At 43.2% G+C, this 21,332-nt stretch overlaps 1 protein-coding gene across 9 annotated transcripts in view; it reads left to right on the top strand.

Moving 5' to 3' along the window:
- CTNND2 (catenin delta 2) overlaps positions 1-21,332 on the top strand; it is a 918,973-nt gene that overhangs the window by 622,041 nt on the left and 275,600 nt on the right. For all 9 annotated transcript variants that reach the window (XM_077491861.1, XM_077491860.1, XM_077491866.1 and 6 more), the window contains exon 15: positions 18,274-18,459. In XM_077491861.1, coding sequence (XP_077347987.1) covers positions 18,274-18,459 — 186 coding nt within the window. The remainder of the gene's footprint in view (positions 1-18,273; positions 18,460-21,332) is intronic.

Raw genomic sequence — 21,332 nt, 5'->3', positions numbered from 1 at the left:
AGAAAAATAAGAATTATGTTTTGCCTGCTCACTCATGTTTTCTAGATATTGTATATTACCAATTCTCCAAGGGTATGCACACTTTTAAGCACAATTGTATTATTTCTGGTGTACCTATAGTAGCTCTATCCTGTCTTTACACTTTTCTGTCTTGTCAATAGTGTTAAGAAAATAATATGTGCAAAAATGATGATTATCTGTAGATGAACACATACTATATATATACTGTATTTATTTATTCACCTATGGACACAGTTTTAGTTTTATTAAAAGTATAAAAAATCATCTGGGATGATGCCTGTTAAAGCGAAATGTGTTGGGTTGTTATGCTGGTCCCATTGTTACTGTCTTATTTGAAGCGCTTGTATTTTTACCTTGGAAATTTAAGTGCAATTCTTATGTTTATATAAATAAATATTCCTCACAGAATTACGCAAAAAAAAAAAAAGTGTTCCTTCTTCCTGTTTTGTCCTATTGGTTGGGCTGATATGTCCGTGTACTACTAACCTGCTGTATCCACCGCTTTGGAACATCCGTCTGGAGGTTGTGTCCATACAGTGAGCCTGAACCTTCTGGTCATCTCATAAAGCTTGATTGACTCATCAGGTGTATACCTGTATGAGTCCAATCTCTCTGGGAAAGTGACTGGTGTTTCTGGTGGTGGATTTTCTATGTCACTCTTATCACCTTTGGGTGCTCACCCAAGATTTGTGTGACTGTCATTTATTTTTAGATTACTCACCTTCGAACACATTAGGACCTGCTTGTGGTCCCTTATGTTTATATATGAACACCATTCGTCATTGAATACATATCACAATATATTTTTGTATTTGTTAATAATTTCTCACATGTCAATATTATTTTTGATATTGGTTATCTGTTAGCTCTGCACATTTTTATACTTGTTTTCATTTATTTCTACACCACTGTGCTGGCTGCTAGTGTTTATTTAGTTGTATTAAATGCATGATTACATATATTATGTGTTCATTTACAGATAATCATTGTTTTTGCACAAGTTATTTTATTGACACTGTTGATGATACACATCGATCAATTTAATTCATTTTTGTTTGTTGAAAGTTTACCAGACAGCGCAACTTTTTTTTCCCATGATACATTGCAAGAACCTGACAATCACAAGTTTGACTCCTAGAGGCAGAGGCATGATGGGATTTGTGGTTTCACCACAGCTGGAGTGTGAGGTTGCCTACCCCTGCTCTAAGGTTTAGTCTTTCATATCTCAAGAAGTTTTGGTCCAAAGGAAGGCAAAATTGAATGCAAATACTTACTGTAATTTTCCTTTCCTGACGAGCTTCATGACAGCATAACTGGGTATAGGCCTCCCTGCCCAAAGGACTTAACTCAAATAAATTTGAGCCCACCTACAGCCTTAGCGTTCTGTAACAAGTCCTACAATGCTGGGTGGGATCTGTGCTGCCATATAGCTCGTCCGGAAAGGAAAATTATGGTAAGTTTTTAGTTAAATTTTCCGCTTTCCTGACGGCTCCATGTCAGCACAGCTGGGAACTAACTAGCCAAAATGGGAGGGATAATGCTACACACTCCTTAATTCTGACTAAACAAAACAGAAGCCAGGATGCCTTTGCCAAACTCAACTGTCATTAAGCCATGAATATGAATATTTTGGTGCCCATGTAGCTGCCTTGCAGATAGTTTCATACACTGCTGCCACTCTCAAGGTCGAGACCCTTCTAGTGATTGGTGCCGTGATTCTCCTGGCACGGCCAGCCCTTTCAACTTGTAGGCCAAGGAGATGAGCTTTACCAACCAAGAGGCAATAATTTTGCTTCAAGCTGTAAAATCATTTACACCCCCTGACATTTCACATTTCTCCATCACTTAAAGTGAAAGTTCCATTTTTGGGTGGAACTCCGTTTTAAGAACATTCATTCCATTTTCTATTCACTAGTGGGGTCTTTGGGGTATTTGTTTTTAACCGCATTGACAAGAGAAAGAGCTGGAAGAAGAAGCAGTGGCCCGGCAAGAAGAACCGAAGAGGGGGACAAGACCCCGCAAAGTCGGAAGAAGAGGGCGGCGATGAAGAAGAAAGCCGAGTCCAGCGAGAAGACCCCCGAAGACGGAAGACCGCCAGAGCTGTGTAATAAACTACTTTAACCCTTGTGTGTTGTGTTTTTTTTTTTTTCATAGGTGAATGGGTAGGGGTACATTGTACCCCATACTCATTCACATAGGCTGGGGGGCCAGTATCCGGGGGCCCCCTTATTAAAGGGGGCTCCCGGATTCCGATAAGCCCCCGCCCGCAGACCCTGACAACCAACGGCCAGGGTTGTCGGGAAGAGGCCCTCATCAACATGGGGACAAGGTGCTTTGGGGTGGGGGGGGGCCGCGCGGCCCCCCCTTCCCCAAGGCAACCCCGCATGTTGAGGGCACGCGGCCTGGTACGGCTCAGGAGGAGGGGGGCGCTCGCTCGTCCCCACCCCCTTTCCTGGCCGGCCAGGTAGCGTGCTCGGATAAGGGTCTGATATGGACCTGGGGGGACCCCCACGCAGATTTTTCAGCGTAAGGATTCCTCTTTAAGTCCATACCAGGTGACGAGGCCAGCGACGCCTCCTTCGCTGGCCCCAGCTACCTGGAGACACGCTCAAAATGAGCGGACTTTTCTCCGGGCGGGAAAAGTCCGTTCATTTCAAAAGTATGGCAGACTGGCACACACACGGCCAGATTGTCCGCCGAAATGCGAGTCCGGCGGACAGATTGGAGTGCAAAAATACTTTCTTAGTCCGCCGGACTTTTGGGTAAAAAAAAGTCTGCCGGAGCCCACACACGGCGGGATTGTCCGGACTTTTCAACCGGATTGTTTGATCGTGTGTACGAGGTATAAATAGCACTGATTGCTGTATAAATGACAATGGTTCCTAAAAATGTGTCAAAAATGTCCGATGTGTCCGCCATAATGTCGCAGTCACAATAAAAATCGCTGATTGCCGCCATTACTAGTAAAAAAGAAAAAAATTATTAATAAAAATGATATAAAACTATCCCCTATATTGTAAACGCTATAACTTTTGCACAAACCAATTTTTTTACCAAAAATATGTAGAAGAATACGTATAGGCCTAAACTGAGGAAATTTTTTTTTTTATATTTTTGGGGGATATTTATTATAGCAAAAAGTAAAAAATATTGAATTTTTTTCAAAATTGTCGCTCTATTTTTGTTTATAGCGCAAAAAATAAAAACCGCAGAGGTGATCAAATACCACCAAAAGTAAGCTCTATTTGTGGGAAAAAAAGGACACAAATTTAGTTTGGGAGCCATGTCGCTCGTCCGCGCAATTGTCAGTTAAAGCAACGCAGTGCCGAATCGCAGAAAAGGGGCTTGGTCCTTTGGCTGCAAATTGGTCCGGGGCTTAAATGGTAAAGAGAAAGTGTAAAAAAATAAATAGAAGTAAATTAAAGAATAAAAAAAAATGCAAAGCACCCCTGCTCGCACAGAAGTGATTGCATACTTAAGTCACGCCACATACGTAAACTCAAATCACACATGTGAGGTATCGCCGCATACGTTAGAGCAAAAGCAACAATTCTAGCCCAAGACCTCCTCTGTAACTCAAAACATTTAACCTGTAATAATTTTACAAGCGTCGCCTATGGAAATTTTTAAGTACCGAAGTTTGGCACCATTCCATGTTTGGTGCCTTTCACATTATACAAAAAAATGGGGCTAACTTTACTGTTTTTTTTTTTTATTCCAAAAAAAGGGTGTTTGACCATACGAAAAAAGGAAAACTCATTGAGCAACATCCATATTAAAAACAGGCAGGGCAGAAAACAGTGGTGATGTCATCACGCACGTGAGAGTGTTAGGACATTTTTTATTTCCAATGCCTCTGATTACAGTCTTGTTGTAAGTAGTTTTTTAAGTAAATTGCCTGTAACCACAGCCTGAGTATGAAAGGGGTTAAAGTCGTTTAGGACATTCCCTTCCTGAACACCAAGGCAGCTACCAAACACTCCAATCAGTCGAACAAGGAACCCATACGAATAATTCTCCCCCAAGATGAGACGAGGCTCTGTGTTGAGGGTCAAGCAGGAATGAATCTTTATTGAAACAAATGCAGGCTCTTTTTATACATTTGAGAATACTGTAGGCCCCACAGGAACAATGACCCGGATCCACCCACAACATCACACAATGGTTACATAAGGAGCCCCCAATACACATTATTCTGAGTGTCAATATCTCCTCTAGTAGACAATAGATGAGTTCATTAGCACACTTAATAATAGGTGAAGGGAAAACTGCCTCAGACAAGATTATCACAATTTACTTATCCAGACAAAAGCAACATTGTTAAGCAATAGATGGTCTATCTCTTACAATAAACTTCCTGGAATGCTCATATTAGGAGTTATACTTCCTGGCCATAGACCTCAGTGTCCAGGGGATAAAATCTTTATATTTCTTGAGAGATATTGTTAATGAATATTACTTTTCCATTTGAAGTAATCAAATCATATTCTCAGGCTTCATTCTTTTCTTGGTCACCCTGCGCCCAACAGTGACTCCCGTCACATTGCCCATTTTTAATATTGACATTGAACAATGAGTTTTCCTTTTCTTGTATGATCAATGGTTGGATCAGCTTTAGTGGACATACTTTGGTTTTCTCTTTGGCTCGTTTTTACCAATGGTCCCTCAGAACGAGGCTGGCAAGACATTCTGCACCTAATGTGAGGGGTAATAAAGCTTACAGATATAAATATAGACCTTGATAGGTCTTTGGATCTGGTCATTTTTGGCTGACCTGTCTAAACACTGGGTGATGCACTGAACTTAATAAGGACTTGTATCACGTTACGTTACGCTGCACAATATTACGTTATGAGTTGAGTTGAGTTGCATCTTGATATAACGCGGTCCTTTACCCCGTAGGGTCCAGACGCTCTTACAAACTCATACATATTTACACATACTAGGGCCAATTTATAGACAGGACCTGATTAACCTGTCACTTTGGAGTGACAGTGGAGTTATGGACTTTGGTGTTTCTTATAGGCGGGCAACGAATGGAAAACTGCTTTTAATACCAGGACCGGACATTACAAATACCTTGTAAAGCCGTTTGGTTTTTGCAATGCTCCTGCAGCTTTTCAAGAATTAATCAACGATGTCGTCCGAGATATGTTGCAGCAATGTGTGGTGGTTTCCAGTGGCGGCCCGTCTATAGGGGGCGCCCGGGCGCCGCCCCCCCCCCTCCTGTGTAGTCAAAAAAGAAAAATGTTTTTTAAAACTGCCCCTTTAAGAAAAAAAAGTCCTTTAACATAGTGCACTTTGTAAGAGCGCCGGACACAGTGCACTATGGAAGCGCCACGTCAATGCAATCACAAGATTGCAGACGTGGCGCTTCATTTGCGGGCTTTTATCCCGCCTTGGGGCGCTTTCCGAAGTGCCACTAGCTTCCGCCCGGCGCTCATAGTATCTAGTACTATGGCCCGGCAGTTTGATTGACATCTGACTCAGATGTCACTTCCTGTTTTCGCTCACACCGCAGGAGAGGAGAGAGGGCACAGTCAGCAAAGTAAGTGCTGCTGTGCTCCGGGGGGGGGGGGGGGGGAGTATCTGTAACACATTTGTTTTATTATTTTTTTTATTATCAGTGCCTATGGAGTGACAGCAGCATTTTTAATCTCCAACTTTACTTCCCTAAGACCGGTCACGATCACAGTGAGTGTATGGAACGGCCAGCAGCAGTGGATGTCATGGATCACAGTAAGTGTTTGTGTAAAGGCAGCCTCAGATAAGACTGTGAGAGTAAGGGATGGGAACAAGTGCACTGTGTCTGTGTTACTGTCTTACTTTCTCCACTCCCCCTCCCCCCCCAACCTCCCTGCTTGGAATGTGTGTCTGTGCTGGAAGACTCATACCTGGCTGTGAGGGGACTGTGAACAAGTCCTGAGGAGGGGGGTGGGGGTTGTACATGTCTGCCTGTGTGTGTGCTACATGGAGACATGGGAGGAAGCTGACTGCATGCTAAGATACCCCTCCGCCACTGGACACACAGCATTACACAGTACACAGTCCCTGACCTGGTCACCAGTGGGCACCTGGCAGCATTTGATGACACAGTGACTGCGTTTGGGCACAGAGGCTGCGTTTGGGCATAGTGGCTGCTTTTGGGCATGGTGGATGTGTTTGATGGCACAGTGAATGATTTTGATGACACAATGAATGCGTTTGATGGCACAGTGGGTGCGTTTGATGGCACAGTGGGTGCGTTTGGGCCTGGTGGGTGCATGGTGGGTGCGTTTGGGCATGGTGGGTGCGTTTGGGCACGGTGGATGCGTTTGATGGCACAGTGGCTGTGTTTGAGCACAGTGGATGCGTTTGGGCACATCGGCTGCATTTGGGCTCAGTGGCTGCGTTTGAGCACCGTGGATGCGCTTGATGGCACAGTGGCTGTGTTTGGGCACAGTGGATGGGTTTGGGCACGGTGGATGCATTTTATGGCACGGTGGTTGTGTGTGATGGCACGGTGGATGCGTTTGATGGCACAGTGGGTGCGTTTGGGCACGGTGGATGCGTTTGATGGCACAGTGGCTGCATTTGGGCACGGTGGATGCATTTGATGGCACAGTGGCTGCGTTTGATGACACAGTGGCTGCGTTTTGGCACGGTGGATGCGTTTGATGGCACAGTGGCTGTGTTTGGGCACAGTGGCTGCGTTTGGGCACGGTGGATGCCTTTGATGGCACAGTGGATGCCTTTGATGGCACAGTGGTTGTGTTTGATGGCATAGTGGCTGCATTTGGGCACAGTGGCTGGGTTTAATAGCACAGTTGATGCATTTGATGGCACAGTGGCTGCGTTTGGGCACAATGAATGCATATGATGGCACAGTGGCTGCGTTTGATGGCACAGTGTCTGCGTTTGATGGCACAGTGGCTGCGTTTGATGACACAGTGGATACGTTTGGGCACAATGGATGCGTATGATGGCACAGTGGCTGCAATTAATGGTTTTTTTTTTAGTTTGTTTGCGCCCCCCCCCAAATTTTTGAGCACCAGCCGCCACTGGTGGTTTCTCTCAATGATATACTCATATGTTCAAAATTCCTAGGGAACCACCACACAGATGTCTCCAGTGTGCTACAGAGGTTGAGAGATAATAACCTGCATTGTAAGTTGAAAAAGTGCGAGTTCCATCGTGAACAGGTTAAATTTCTGGTTTATGTAATTTCTACTGCCGGTTTTTCAACAGACTACTATCTACAGTGGCCTTGATCCGTAGGTCTGCATCCACTACCACGTTTTCTGGGCTTTTATAATTATTAACGGAAATGTATATGTAACTTCTGTTCTCTGGTCAAACCCCTGACTGATATGACCAGGAAGGACAGCAACCCACAGAATTGATCTCTGGATTCCGCTATTAAAGCCTTTGAGTCTCTCAAGGCTGTCCTTGTTTCAGCTCCTGTGCTGGCACATCCTGATCCTATGTTACCCTTCATTCTTGAGGTTGATGCTTCCGAGCCTGGAGTAGGCACTCTTCTGTCTCAACATCCTACCTCTGAGAGCGCTATGCATCCCTGTGGCTACTTTTCTAAGAAATTGTCTCCTGCAGAATGCAATTACGAGATTGGGGACAGAGAATTGCTAGCCATCATTGTAGATCTTAAAGAATGGAGGTATCTCCTTGAGGGTACCAGTGTGCCGGTCCTCATTTTAACTGACCATAATTTCACATTCTAGTCTGAGGCTAAACACTTATCTCCCAGAAGGGCACGATAGGCTCTTCTTTTGTAAAGCCTCAATTACATAGTCTCATTCTCACCTGTTATTAAAGAGGGGTTCCACCCTAAAGTGGAACTTCCACCCTAAAGTGGAACTTCCACTTCTGCTCATCGGAACCATCTCCCCCTCCGGTGTCACAGTTGGCCCCTTTCAGGCGGAGGGGGGTGCAGATACCTGTCTAAGACAGGTATTTGCACCTACTTCTGGGCATAGACTCCCACAGGAGTCTAAGCTGTTTCCTGTCCCGCTGCTCTGTCTGCTGGGACACACACGGGTCCCAGAGACAGTGCGGACCATTCCTAGTGTGCTGCACGACTCGCACATGCGCAGTAGGGAACCGGGAAGTGAGGCCGCAACGCTTCACTTCCTGATTCCCTAACCTAGAATGGCGGCGGCAGCAGCCGAGAGATCGATCGGTTTTGGCTGCCGACATCGCTGGACCCTGGGACAGGTGAGTGTCCATTTATTAAAAGTCAGCAGCTGTAGTATTTATAGCTGCTGGCTTTTAATATTTTTTTTGTAGGTGGAATCCCTCTTTAAGAATGTAAGGTCTGATGCATTGTCACAACAGTTTTCCTCCTCGCCCAAGATGGAGTCGGTTCCTACTCCTGTGATACCCCCAGATCACATTCTAGCCCCTATTTTCACTAGTCTTGCTACACCTTTGGGTGACAGAATTCTGGCCACTCAGATCCATTCTCCTGAAAAACCATGTGACACCTGCTTTGTCCCCTAGAATCTCCACACTGCTTTGCTCCAGAAATACCATTCTCCCAAAGCAGCTGGTCACCTAGGGAAGAATCGGCTCATCTGGTTTATTTCTCAACAATTCTGGTGGCCTAGTCCCCACACTGATGTAACCGCCTTCATAGCTGCTTGTTCCGTGTGTGCTCAGAGTAAAACACCATGACACCTTCCAGTGGGCCTCCTACAACCCATACCCAAAGGGGAGAGGTCTTGGACCCACTTGTCTATGGATTTTATTGTGGAGTTACCCAACTCCCAGGGCAACACAGTTATTTTTAAGGTGCTTGACCAGTTCTCCAAGGTGTTTCATTGTATTCCACTTAAGAAGTTGCCTACATCCGAAGAACTGGCATTCATTTGATTTTTCAGTTACATGGGTTACCCAAGATTATCATCTCGGATAACAATCTGCCTCAACAACGGTGCTGCACCCCAGTGCCACATATCCGTGCCCATCAGTGTCATCTACCAGTGCCCATCAGTGCCGCCCATCAGTGCCCAGCAGTGCCACCTATCAGAGCCACCTATCAGTGCCCATCAGTCCCATCTATCAGTGGTACCTCTCAGTGCCACCCATCCGTGCCACCCATCCGTGCCACCCTATCTGTGCCCATCTTTGCCCATCAGTGCCGCCTTATCTGTGCCCATCAGTACTGCCTTATCTGTGCCTATCGGTGCCACCTTATCTGTGCCTATTAGTGCCGCCTTAACTATGCCTATCAGTGCCCACCAGTGCAGCCTATCAGTGCCCACCAATGCAGCCTATCAGTGCCGCCTCATGAGCACACTTCAATGAAGGAGAAAAATGACCTGTTTGCAAAATTTTATAACAAACTATTAAACATGATTTTTTTTTTTTTTGCATCTTTTTTTGTTTGTTTAGCAAAAAATAAAACTCCCAGCTGTAATTAAATACCACCAAAAGAAAGCTCTATTAGTGGGAAAAAAATGATAAAAATGTAATTTGGGTACAGTGTTGTATGCCCGCGCAATTGTCATTCAAAGTGCATCAGCGCTGAAAGGTGAAAATTGGTCTGGGCATGAGGAGGGTTTAAGTGCCCAGTAAGCAAGTGGTTAAAGCCATGGAACTGCGAGTATCAGCATAGCCACTGATCTTTGGGAATAGGAAACAGATATGTAACAGATCTATGACAGATCCAATTCAAACTCTGGATAATAGCAAAACACTCTTACCACTAAATGTAGTACCACTGACAGAGATTTATAACACTTCCTGGCCGAATATATGTGTTAGAGTGACAATTATCCCCTGCAGTCTTACTCGTTTCATTTAAAAAAAACTAAATGAAAACTGGAGATACGGACTTCAGATAGTTGGTTCTGCTAATCAGTGGAGCAAAGAAACTCGTTTACACCAGAACTTCATACGTGTCAGATCAGAACAAACAACACACATTAGGTAGTCCAAAACACAGCTGAATGGAATGACAAATAGAAGCACCAACTAGATACTGGTGCTGAAAACCTAAAACATTCACATGTGAAACCCAACAAATCAGGAAAAAGAAAAACTATTTTGTATAACGTTGTCTATGGAGGCTGTGATTTCCTTTTGTTCTGAAAGCCATGAAACCCAATTATCTAATCTGAGGGATAAAACACCAATAGCATTTAGTAATGAACATTAATTTTTTCCTCCTATAAACAAAATAAACCAGTGGTTATATACCTGTAACAATACATTAGCATATGAAACACAAATATACATTACATTGCATTGCATAAAGAAAGTCTTTCTTATTTGTTTTGGAACAGTGCATTTTTTTAAAATACCAAAAATTGTTGAGCTCAACTTTAATTACTCATCCATGTGGATTTTTGTTTTATGGTATACCATTAATTTCCCCCAAAAAATGTATTCACCACGGTGAGAAAAAAAATTAGCAACTTGTAATAAACCTTTTAGCGGTACCATTTATCTACCAATCACAATACCTCACCACAAAGAACCTCCCGCAGAACTGTCTCTCTGGAAATTAAACACATTTTAGTAAATACACATTTCAATTCACTATTACAGATAGCTATCTTGGCTCAGGTAATTTGCATGTCAATACAGTTTGCTTTACACTCTCCCCGACCTGGTCAGAAAGAAGGGGGGGGGGGGTCATTTGAGTGGGTTTTCAGCAGTTTAGACAACAGCCCTCAGCATCACATTCCATATTCCACACACACTCACACAATTAGCTAGGATAAATACGAAGTGTAAACATCACACATATCAGCATGTTTTCTATAATAACCTGTACTTCTTAAACCCATAACATCTGTTTTGTAAGGTTAAAATTCTTTCAGAGATCCATACCATTTCATTAGCCCCTTCTCTGCCTGTATGGAAGCATTCTTTGGAATGGGACCCATGACCTAGGTGGTCCATACTTCTTACACCTAGGCCACATGGCGAAGCGTGCAAAGTACACTTCAAAATCACATCTTGTGGTCCTATATGGATTATATTTACCAACTTTCACTGGAACTGGATAGACAGAACCTTACGATGGGACCAAACACCCCACATAAGCGACATTTTATCTTATCTAAAGTGGTACAACATCTAACAAACGGCTTTGTTTTAGACGACTACAATGGATTAGTAGCTGGCTGTTTACAGGGGCAATTTTTTAAAGAACTCTTACCTTCCAGGAATTTATTCGTGTTGGTACATACCTTAGGCGTGGAGGATGTCCCCCTGATTTCAGAGATACCCAAATCCATTGCTTTGTTATCCACTCTGTCTGAGAACTGAGAAAACGGCTCCTGGAAGCCGACAGATAATGGTTTCACTTCACTTTCTGCATCCTTCAGTCTTTTTCCCAACTAATGAACATCCTCCTGTAATCATTGATTTTCTAGTACTAATTGCTGGTGGATAGCCTCAGAATTTGACATGGAAGCTTCTAAAATACTGATTTTATCTTTGGTTATTTCTAGTGCTTCTTTCAGGGATTCGTTTTGCCCTTTTACATGTCCATACTGTTTCGCTAACCACCTGGCCGCAAAGATTAGCATTGTTTTTCCCGTGGATTTACTACAGCTTCTTCCAGTGAAATTTAATTCATCCCCTCCCGTCAGTGGGACAGAAAGAGTCCCTTCTGCCTGGAGACTTTTCTCCCTTAATGCCAGCATGGCCATTTCCTCTCCATTTCCTGCTACTCTACCTTCCTCTTCCTGTACCTCCCAATCCCCCTGTACTTCATATGTTACTGGGGTATCAGACTTGTGTTTTGGCTCTCCCTTTTTCTCAGCCACTGAAAGGTGGCAGCTCATGTAAGCCCCTGAGAACTTTGCTGACAAGGACTGGGCAACTGCATAAGGCCCAAGTCCTGACAAGTGATCCTTGTCTCCCTGAGCATCCCAATTTTGTTTCCTTGTTTGGAATGATTACTCCTTAAATTATATAGTAAAAACATTAATTTCCTCTATTTTTTCAATAACTCAAGCATCCATATACTCCAAGTATCTCTTTCATATGGCCGTGTCATCTTTTTGTGGTGAGCACGGTACAGATCTTCCCATACTTTAAGTTTAAATGTACCTTTCTTAGAAAACCTCTTCCCCGTCCAACAATCCCAATCACAAATATATTTTACCACCCAGGGCCCATATGTATCTATCATCTGTTCCCCTTGGGGTCAGTTGGTAGGGTTCACCCCACTCAGACCCCCTCTTTGAAGCGATTCTATTGCCTATCCTTATGAATTCTTGGACCCTGACCTGATTTCCCAACCTTTTATAGGTTGCTCCTCCAGAGGTAGCGACCCTCTGGAACGTGATTGGGTTGGCAGGTACCGCCCCTGTCACCGTTGCTGCTTTTCACTACTTGTCAGAACAATATTTTCCCTGTTCGCAATGATAGTCCTTCAAGTCACAAGTCAGCCTGGAGATTTTCCCAAAATCTTTAGTTCACTCTCCCCCATGGACTTTTCCGAAGCATTCTAAAAAATGGCTTAAAGTATGGCTATTACTTTTTTTATCGCATTAATGATTAGCGTAAACTTGGATAATCATGAAAATGTATACATGCCTGGAGAATAGAACGCAGTCAACTGAGGCACACTTTTTTGCAATATGATTTGTATCAGTTACAGTATAGCCAGTGTTCCCAGGTCTAATTACAAAGCTTAAAATCTCATTAGTAATTGCAAAGAAGAAAGATTCATACCCAAGATCATTCAGTGTGATTTAATCTCCGTTTCCACTGATGCAATTTGTCATGTGACCTTGGACACGTAAAGTTGCATTACCAGTTTCAGCCCATTGATTTCATTAGCACCTGTTCCAATCTATGTGACTCAAAGCTGCAGCAACTCTGAAAAGGTACCTGCACCACCCTGATGCAACTCCGGATGCAACTCCGACCCAGAGTGTAAATTTAGATCAAAGCCACACTACAGTTGCACTAAAGTTGCACCTCAGTCACACTCTCAATTGTGCGACCTTGGAGTTGTACCAGTGGAAACGTAGCCCTATGCCCACAGGTGCATTTCAATCACAAAGATTGGCCTCTCATTCAAAGGGTCAACTGAAATTGCTTTTTGTCAGAGAGGCACATATCCTTTTCCACTGCCTCCAAGATTCCAAATGGAGCACAAAATCAGTCTCATCAAAGTATTAGTATAGACCAAAGGTAAATAGGAAAGTTCTGAGAAGTTTGCTAGTCTGGATATTCAGATGGGATACAGGTGAAAACAAAAAAGATAAAAAAAAAAAAGCTTAGCGTTTCTGGAGTTAGGACTGTATAGCCCAGCTCTGACTTTCCTACACAAAATAACATTTACCCAGATGTTAAACTTTCTCACACATGGGCACCATCTGTAATGGCAATGTTTGTACCTCACTTACATGATTAATGATACATAAAATAAGTGATTAAAACCTTTTGTCTATATAAGAATCACCCAATGCGGTTGTAGCTATAACCCATGAAATCAATAAGGAAATGATAATGGTGCTAAAATACAATGATCTAATTTATTTTTACAGAAAAAATAAAAGTTAGAATAATCAGATATTACTGAATATAATGTACAGTGCCTTGCGAAAGTATTCGGCCCCCTTGAACTTTTCAACCTTTTGCCACATTTCAGGCTTCAAACATAAAGATATAAAATTTAAATTTTTTGTGAAGAATCACCAACAAGTGGGACACAATTGTGAAGTGGAACGAAATCTATTGGATAATTTAAACTTTTTTAGCAAATAAAAAACTGAAAAGTGGTGCGTGCAAAATTATTCGGCCCCTTTACTTTCAGTGCAGCAAACTCACTCCAGAAGTTCAGCGAGGATCTCTGAATGATCCAATGTTGTCCTAAATGACTGATGGTGATAAATAGAATCCACCTGTGTGTAATCAAGTCTCTGTATAAATGCACCTGCTCTGTGATAGTCTCAGGGTTCTGTTGAAAGTGCGGAGAGCATCATGAAGACCAAGGAACACACCAGGCAGGTCTGTAATACTGTTGTGGAGAAGTTTAAAGCTGGATTTGGATACAAAAAGATTTCCCAAGCTTTAAACATCCCAAGGAGCACTGTGCAAGCGATCATTTTGAAATGGAAGGAGTATCAGACCACTGCATATCTACCAAGACCTGGCCGTCCCTCTAAACTTTCAGCTCAGACAAGGAGAAGACTGATCAGAGATGCAGCCAAGAGGCCCATGAGCACTCTGGATGAATTGCAGAGAACTATAGCTGAGGTGGGAGAGTCTGTCCATAGGACAACAATCAGTCGTACACTGCACAAATCTGGCCTTTATGGAAGAGTGGCAAGAAGAAAGCCATTTCTCAAAGATATCCATAAAAAGTCTCGTCTAAAGTTTGCCACAAGCCACCTGGGAGACACACCAAACATGTGGAAGAAGGTGCTCTGGTCAGATGAAACCAAAATCAAACTTTTTGCCTACAATGCAAAACGATATGTTTGGCGTAAAAGCAACACAGCTCATCACCCTCAACACACCATCCCCACTGTCAAACATGGTGGTGGCAGCATCATGGTTTGGGCCTGCTTTTCTTCAGCAGGGACAGGGAAGATGGTTAAAATTGAGGAGAAGATGGATGCAGCCAAATACAGGACCATTCTGGATGAAAACCTGTTGGAGTCTGCAAAAGACCTTAAACTGGGACGGAGATTTATCTTCCAACAAGACAATGATCCCAAACATACAGCAAAATCTACAAAGGAATGGTTCACAAATAAACGTATCCAGGTGTTAGAATGGCCAAGTCAAAGTCCAGACCTGAATCCAATCGAGAATCTGTGGAAAAAGCTGAAAACTACTGTTCACAAATGCTCTCCATCCAACCTCACTGAGCTCGAGCTGTTTTGCAAGGAAGAATGGGCAAGAATTTCAGTCTCTCTGTGTGCAAAACTGATAGAGACATACCCCAAGCGACTTGCAGCTGTAATCGCAGCAAAAGGTGGCTCTACAAAGTATTAACGCAAGGGGGCCGAATAATTTTGCACGCCCCACTTTTCATTTTTTTATTAGTTAAAAAAGTTTCAAAAATCCAATAGATTTCGTTCCACTTCACAATTGTGTCCAACTTGTTGGTGATTCTTCACAAAAAATAAAAATTTTATATCTTTATGTTTGAAGCCTGAAATGTGGCAAAAGGTTGAAAAGTTCAAGGGGGGGCGAATACTTTCGCAAGGCACTGTAGATAATACAAATTAGAGGTCGACTGATATATCGGCCGATATTTGGCATTTTTTAATTAATCGCCATTGAACGATTGTGCTAATAAAAAAGGCCGATTTAAAACTTCAGCGTGACTTACAAATGACTTCTGTAATAGAAGTCAATGCAAGTTGCCTGAAGTTTTCCCATGGAGCGACTCATCTGGGCAGCCTGTGAAGTCTGAGAAAAGAACCAAAAAGAGATACAATGTTTCTACTTATCAATGGTCTGAACTCTGTGTGTACAAAAATTACTTTGAACCCCCAAACATTATATATATATATATATATAATTTTTTTTTAGCAGAGACCCTAAGGAATAAAATAGCGGTTGTTGCAATATTTTATGTCATACGGCATTTGCGCAGCAGTCTTTTAAGCGCAATTTTTTTGGTACACTCTGGGCTTTGACTGGATGTTCGTGATCATAGCAGAAGTTCAGTGTAAGAAATACACAGGAGAAAATGCATGTTGATAAGGGGAGTGTAGAGGTTGGCGGGGAGTCTACTGACATCACAACTCGACCCACCCACAAAATCTGCAGTTTTTCAGGTCTCATAGCTGACAGAGAAGAGACATTTGACAGATAAGTATACATGCAGGAGGCATGTATATCCTTCTAGATAACCAATATTTCAGTAGTTTAGAAATAATGAGAGTGGGTTTACATCCACGTTAAAGAGGAAGTAAACCCTGATGGGTTTACTTCCCTGTTTGTTTCCCTGCAAAGGTAAAGCATTATGGGCTACTATGCATCGCATAGTAGCCCATTATGTGTCACTTACCTGACACAGGAGCCAGGGATGTCACCGCTGTCCCCTCTTCCATGGAGTGTCCATCTTTTTTCCAGGTATCGTGGCTCCAGCGCTGTGATTGCCCGGAGCCACGATGACGTCATTCCCACGCAGGCACATAGGAGCCGCCACTAACGGTGTATCGCTGTTAGCAGCGGCATGCTCAGGGTGCCTGTGCACCAATGTCTACGGCACATGCGCCATAGCAGCTGTGCCTGTCTTTTTGCAAATATCCCCTAAACCGTTTAGGTTCAGGAGATATTTCTTGGACCTACAGGTAAGCCTTAATCTAGGCTTACCTGTAGGTCAAAGTGGTCTGTAAGGGTTTACAACCACTTTAAGTCTATCACTTGATTTAAAACAGACAGTCCACTTTCATCTTAATATAACCAGTTCCAAAATGAGCATATCAAGCCCCCAGGACCAAGTGGAGACACCACGTCTGATATGGCCATCTCTACAAACAATAGTGTAGCTTAGTTATCACCTGACTATTGAAGACATCAAACAGCTTTTGAGAAACAGAGAAAAGAAGTCTTGTAAGCTGGGCCCATATCGCATCATAATATCATAAAATATATCCTATACATCATCTACCTGTAAAAACACACATACACACATATATATATATATATATATATATATATATATATATATATATATATATATATATATATATATAAAGGGGCATGGTAATTTAATTAGAAAGTCCTCACAATGGTTCCCTTGAAACCCCTTGATATAAATATGAGGCTCTATATATGTCCACATCAGAATGTATTCCATGTTTCCTTATAAAACCTTTGGCATGCAATCGCTTTACCACCTCAGTACCACGTCCTCGCCCAGTTCAGGTTGAGAACCATGAAAGTATGAGATACAATTGATTGACTCCCATAGGTTCAGTGGGCACATACAGTACCTGGTTCATTGGAAAGGGTACAGTCCGGAGGAATGCTCTTGGGTCTCATCCTCGGACGTACATGCTGCTGTTCTCCTCCGTGCTTTCCATAGACGTTTCCCCTCAAACCTGGTGCCCTCTGAGGGGGAGGGGTCGTTGAGGAGGGGATACTGTCAGGACTGGACTCTTAGCAGCTCTCTTGTCAGTGCTCAGCTGTCGGATAATTGTCAGCATTTATTGATTCCTCAGTGGCTCATCTGGATATCATTATCTGCTCATCAGTCCCACCTACAGCCGGCGCATTGTTCATTTCATTTTCTGCCTTCGCTTCGTCAAACATATCTAGAGTTTCTCTGCTGTGTTTCTATGAAAGAGTTTGCCCAGCTGACGTCCCTTCTGGCTTTATGATCCTGTTCTTCTGCCGCTGACTATGCTGATCTCTGGTTTCTTGATTACTGGCCTGTCTGACTACCCGCTTTGGCTTCTTATCCCTGGCTTATGTTTTGACTACGTTTACTATCTGTACCATTTTTTACCATTACATTAAAAGGTGTGATTTTAACTGCATTTCTGTCTCCATCTGATTCATGGTTTCTGACAGCCACTCTCCCAAAAAAGCTGACTAGTGAAGAACCAGGACAACAATTACTGTATATGTTCTCTCCAATCCCAGCCATTGTTGCCTGTTACTCCATTAGCATGGCCATAGGTTTCTTATTGGCCTGTGAAGAAATAGCAATGTGAACAGTATGTGGTAACTGTAATGTCCCATACACACGGTCAGACATTCCGACCACAAAATCCATCAGTTTTTTTCCAATGGATTTTGGCCGAAACTTTTCTTGCATACACACGGTCGCACAAAGTCATTCGGAACAAGGAGACATGCAAAATGTGCAATGGGACCAGAGGCCAGTAGCCAATAGCTTTCGTCTCCAAATTTTTTCTGAGCATGCATCGGAATTCTCTACACACGATCGGAAAAAGTCAGATCGGATTTTGTTGTCGGAAAATTTTAGATCCAGCTCTCAAACTTTTTCCATCGGAAATTCCAACAGAAAAAGTCCAGTAGAGCCCACACACGATCGGATTTTCCGACAACATAATCCGATCTGACTTTTTCCGTCAAAATTTCCGACCATGTGTATGGGGCATAAGCCTCAATTATAAATGTCTTTTATTGCCAAACATCGTAAAAAATACTTTACATATTCCCCGTGTATAAATTATTTCCTTTAAAAAAGACATTATTCGTTCAGCAACTGTTTTATAACATATCAATCAGTAAAAAAAACGCTGTCCTTTTGAACATGTTTTAGTTTCTTTTAACATGCTCTCTTTTAATTTACAGACCGTTGAAAACTGTGTGTGCATTTTAAGGAACCTCTCTTACCGTCTAGCTGCAGAAACTTCTCAGGGACAACAAATAGGAACTGATGAACTTGATGGATTACTTTGTGGTGAAACAATCAACAAGGATGCTGAAAGTTCAGGATGCTGGGGAAAGAAGAAGAAGAAAAAGAAATCTCTAGACCAGGTAAGGAAAAACACAAGTTTAGAAACGTAATTTTTTTCCCCATTGTTTCAAATCAGATCTTTTCTTCTAAAAGAGGATCTATCATCAAAATTAACGCTCCATAATTGAAATTGCATACAACAAATACATTTTTGAAAAAAAAAATCTGGAATTTTAAGGTACTTATGAATTCGGTATCCAGGAGTACAGTACAAGACAGGGCTATTGATCCATAGACCATGGGTAACCTGCAGATGATTGGACACTGGCAAAACCTTTGCTGGGTCCGCCTCCTATTGTCCCCATATAACCCTGCCCACTCTGTGAGGCTCCAATTTTGTTAGCAAGCAACAGAGAGAGCAAAGGGAAGAGAAGGTAGGGACCTGTGTCCTGCACTCTACTCCCAAGATATGGAATTTACAGGTACTTGAAGATTCCTCTTATTCACAAGCAATAATCAAGGGGGTTTCCAACTTGACAGCTAAACAGCCACAACAGACCCACAGGGAGAAAACAAGGAGGCCAAAGGGCCGTAAAACAAACTGTTAACAGTAGAAACACCTTGCAGCAAGAGCAACGGCTGAGACCGAACAGGCATCTGCCACCAACAATTTGGGAGAAACGTTAAATTAAATTTAGAGAGTGGCTCTGCTTAAAGGAGGATTGCAGAACTCAAGGTATTTTATTTGCCCCAGAAACTAGGGCATGGTATGGGGAGGGAAAGAGGGTAACAGTCCCATGAGGGAAAAAAAGGGTGGCAAAATTACCATCTGGATGGAAGGCAGCGAAAAAAGAGCCTCAAAGGTAGCTATTCCAGTAAGCACTTCCAAGAAAAGGACAGTGGGGCAGCTTCCCATTGGGACATGGTGTAGTGATAGATGTCATACCTGACTCCACACCCCTAAGGGCATTGCTGGCAAAATGCAGTGTCAGACAGCAGGACATGGCAGGAAAATGAAGGAGGTTTCAAGAGGGAACAAAAAACATCATGGAGGTAAGAAGATCACCAATCTCTAGGCTGTCATGTCCCCAAGAGTCTAAGAGCCGGTTCACACAGGGGCGACCCCTCAGGCGACTTAGCCGCCTGACAAGTCACATTCCGTTCTGTGCAATGGAACCGTTCTAATCGGAGCGACTCAAGTCGCTCCGACTTAGAAAGAGGTTCCTGTAGACTTTTGGGGTGACTTGCTTTGACTTCTATACAGAAGTCATTTTGCAAGCCGCCGCTAAAGTCGGATCCCGGTCGCCTGAGGCAGTCGCGCTGCAAGTCGTGCCGCCTCAGTGTGAACCGGGTCTAAGGAAGAGGAGTCCAAAGAGGGTTATCGTTGTTGTTATGGACATAGCAGGATTGGATCCATTTACGAGGACAGCTTGGGATAGAAATCTGTTTAGTAAAAATGTTGCACAAGGAGTGCAAAGGGTCAAGAGACAGGAAAATGGTGTACAAGGTCAATCAGGATCTACAGGGTTTCAAATGAAATGCCAGAAGTTTGGCCAGGTCAAGGTAAATTTAAATTGAGGGATGAATAAGAAACTCAGGATGATTTTTTTTTTCATTAGCCCACTAGGCAGAGCTGTATTCTCAAATATAGAAAGATTGGATGACAGAATTCATGTGTTTGGAAGCCTATAGCCACAGACTCCAATGAGAAAAATGGCAATAATCTAGCACCCCATGGACATAAAGAATGGAAGTAGTCAGTTACATCAGTTCAAAAACGTTTACAGGGAGAAGCCGAGAGGAAAGAAATCAACCCACACAATGCACTCAGTGGAGGGGAAGAATTTCTCTGGCATCAGAGATTTTGATGCAGACAAGTTTACCTTTAGATTAGACAAATGGCTTTGTCAGGAGGCACCTTATGGAAGTTTGACTACAAAAACAACTATACCAGTGCATCTGTTACTGCCACAGCCATATGCCACCAGATTGCTTCCACAAACTCCAGTAAGTGCTGGTCTGTGCCATCCCGCCATGTTTCCCAGGTTTAAAGCTCCCAGCTGAAGCCCCAGGACCAGGATGGTGAGTTTTGCTGGGTAGAGGAGAGGGGGAACAGTCAACACCCATTCACCGAGCTCACCTTCCAATGGCCAGGGAAGAAGCTAATGGAGCTCAATCTGGCTAGGTGAGACATCAGGGAACTTTTAGAGCCCTAAATGTCTCATTAAAGAGAACCTGTCACCAAACAAATCATCATAGAAAGGATTTTTTGTCCTCGTGATGAAAAATAAAGTTTAGTTAAAAAAAATAAAAGTCCCTCTTTGCTGTGCCCTCAAAATAACTCAACACACAGCCATTAATGTCTAAACCGCTGGCAACAAATGTGTAAGGTAAATTGGACCTCCACCACCAAAAGGCCAGTGCAGATACCTGCTCATGCTCACACACATTGCACCCGTGCTAATATTCATATGCAAAAGACCAACATAATGCCCGCAATGCCAGTTTGTCGTGCACGGGTGGTGCGCAAACAAGTGTGCATGTGCAAGCGCATGCGCACGTGCACACACCAATTAGCACTTGGCGGCCAGTGGCCTATTGAAACTGCTCTGTCACTGCAAACAAGTGCTGGATAATCTTCAGCTCCTTCCTGACCCACCAAGTCCTGATCCATTGCTCCTGTTTGTTCGTGTATGACCTGGCTCATCTTTGGACTTCACCTCTGCTTGCTGCTTTACTCTGTTACTTGGTATCCTGACTTCGGCCTGTTTATTGGACTTGATCTGCCTGCTGACTTGGTACCGCATTGCCTGACTGTTACCCGACCTTGGCCTGCCCTCTGGACTTTTTCCTGCTGATTTGGTACCCTGCTACTCGGTTGTTTCTGACAACTACTCTTCTCCTGGTTTTGCTCCTGTCCACGCTCTGGTGCCTAGCTGCTTCTACTTCCTGC

Source organism: Lithobates pipiens, unplaced genomic scaffold (assembly GCF_037356315.1).
Source record: "Lithobates pipiens isolate NorthernLeopardFrog02 unplaced genomic scaffold, aLitPip1_a1.2 Scaffold_19, whole genome shotgun sequence".
NCBI classification, from domain to species: Eukaryota; Metazoa; Chordata; class Amphibia; order Anura; family Ranidae; genus Lithobates; species Lithobates pipiens.
The sequence above is the reverse complement of the archived record's forward strand: the minus strand, read 5'-3'. Positions and strand labels throughout refer to the sequence as shown.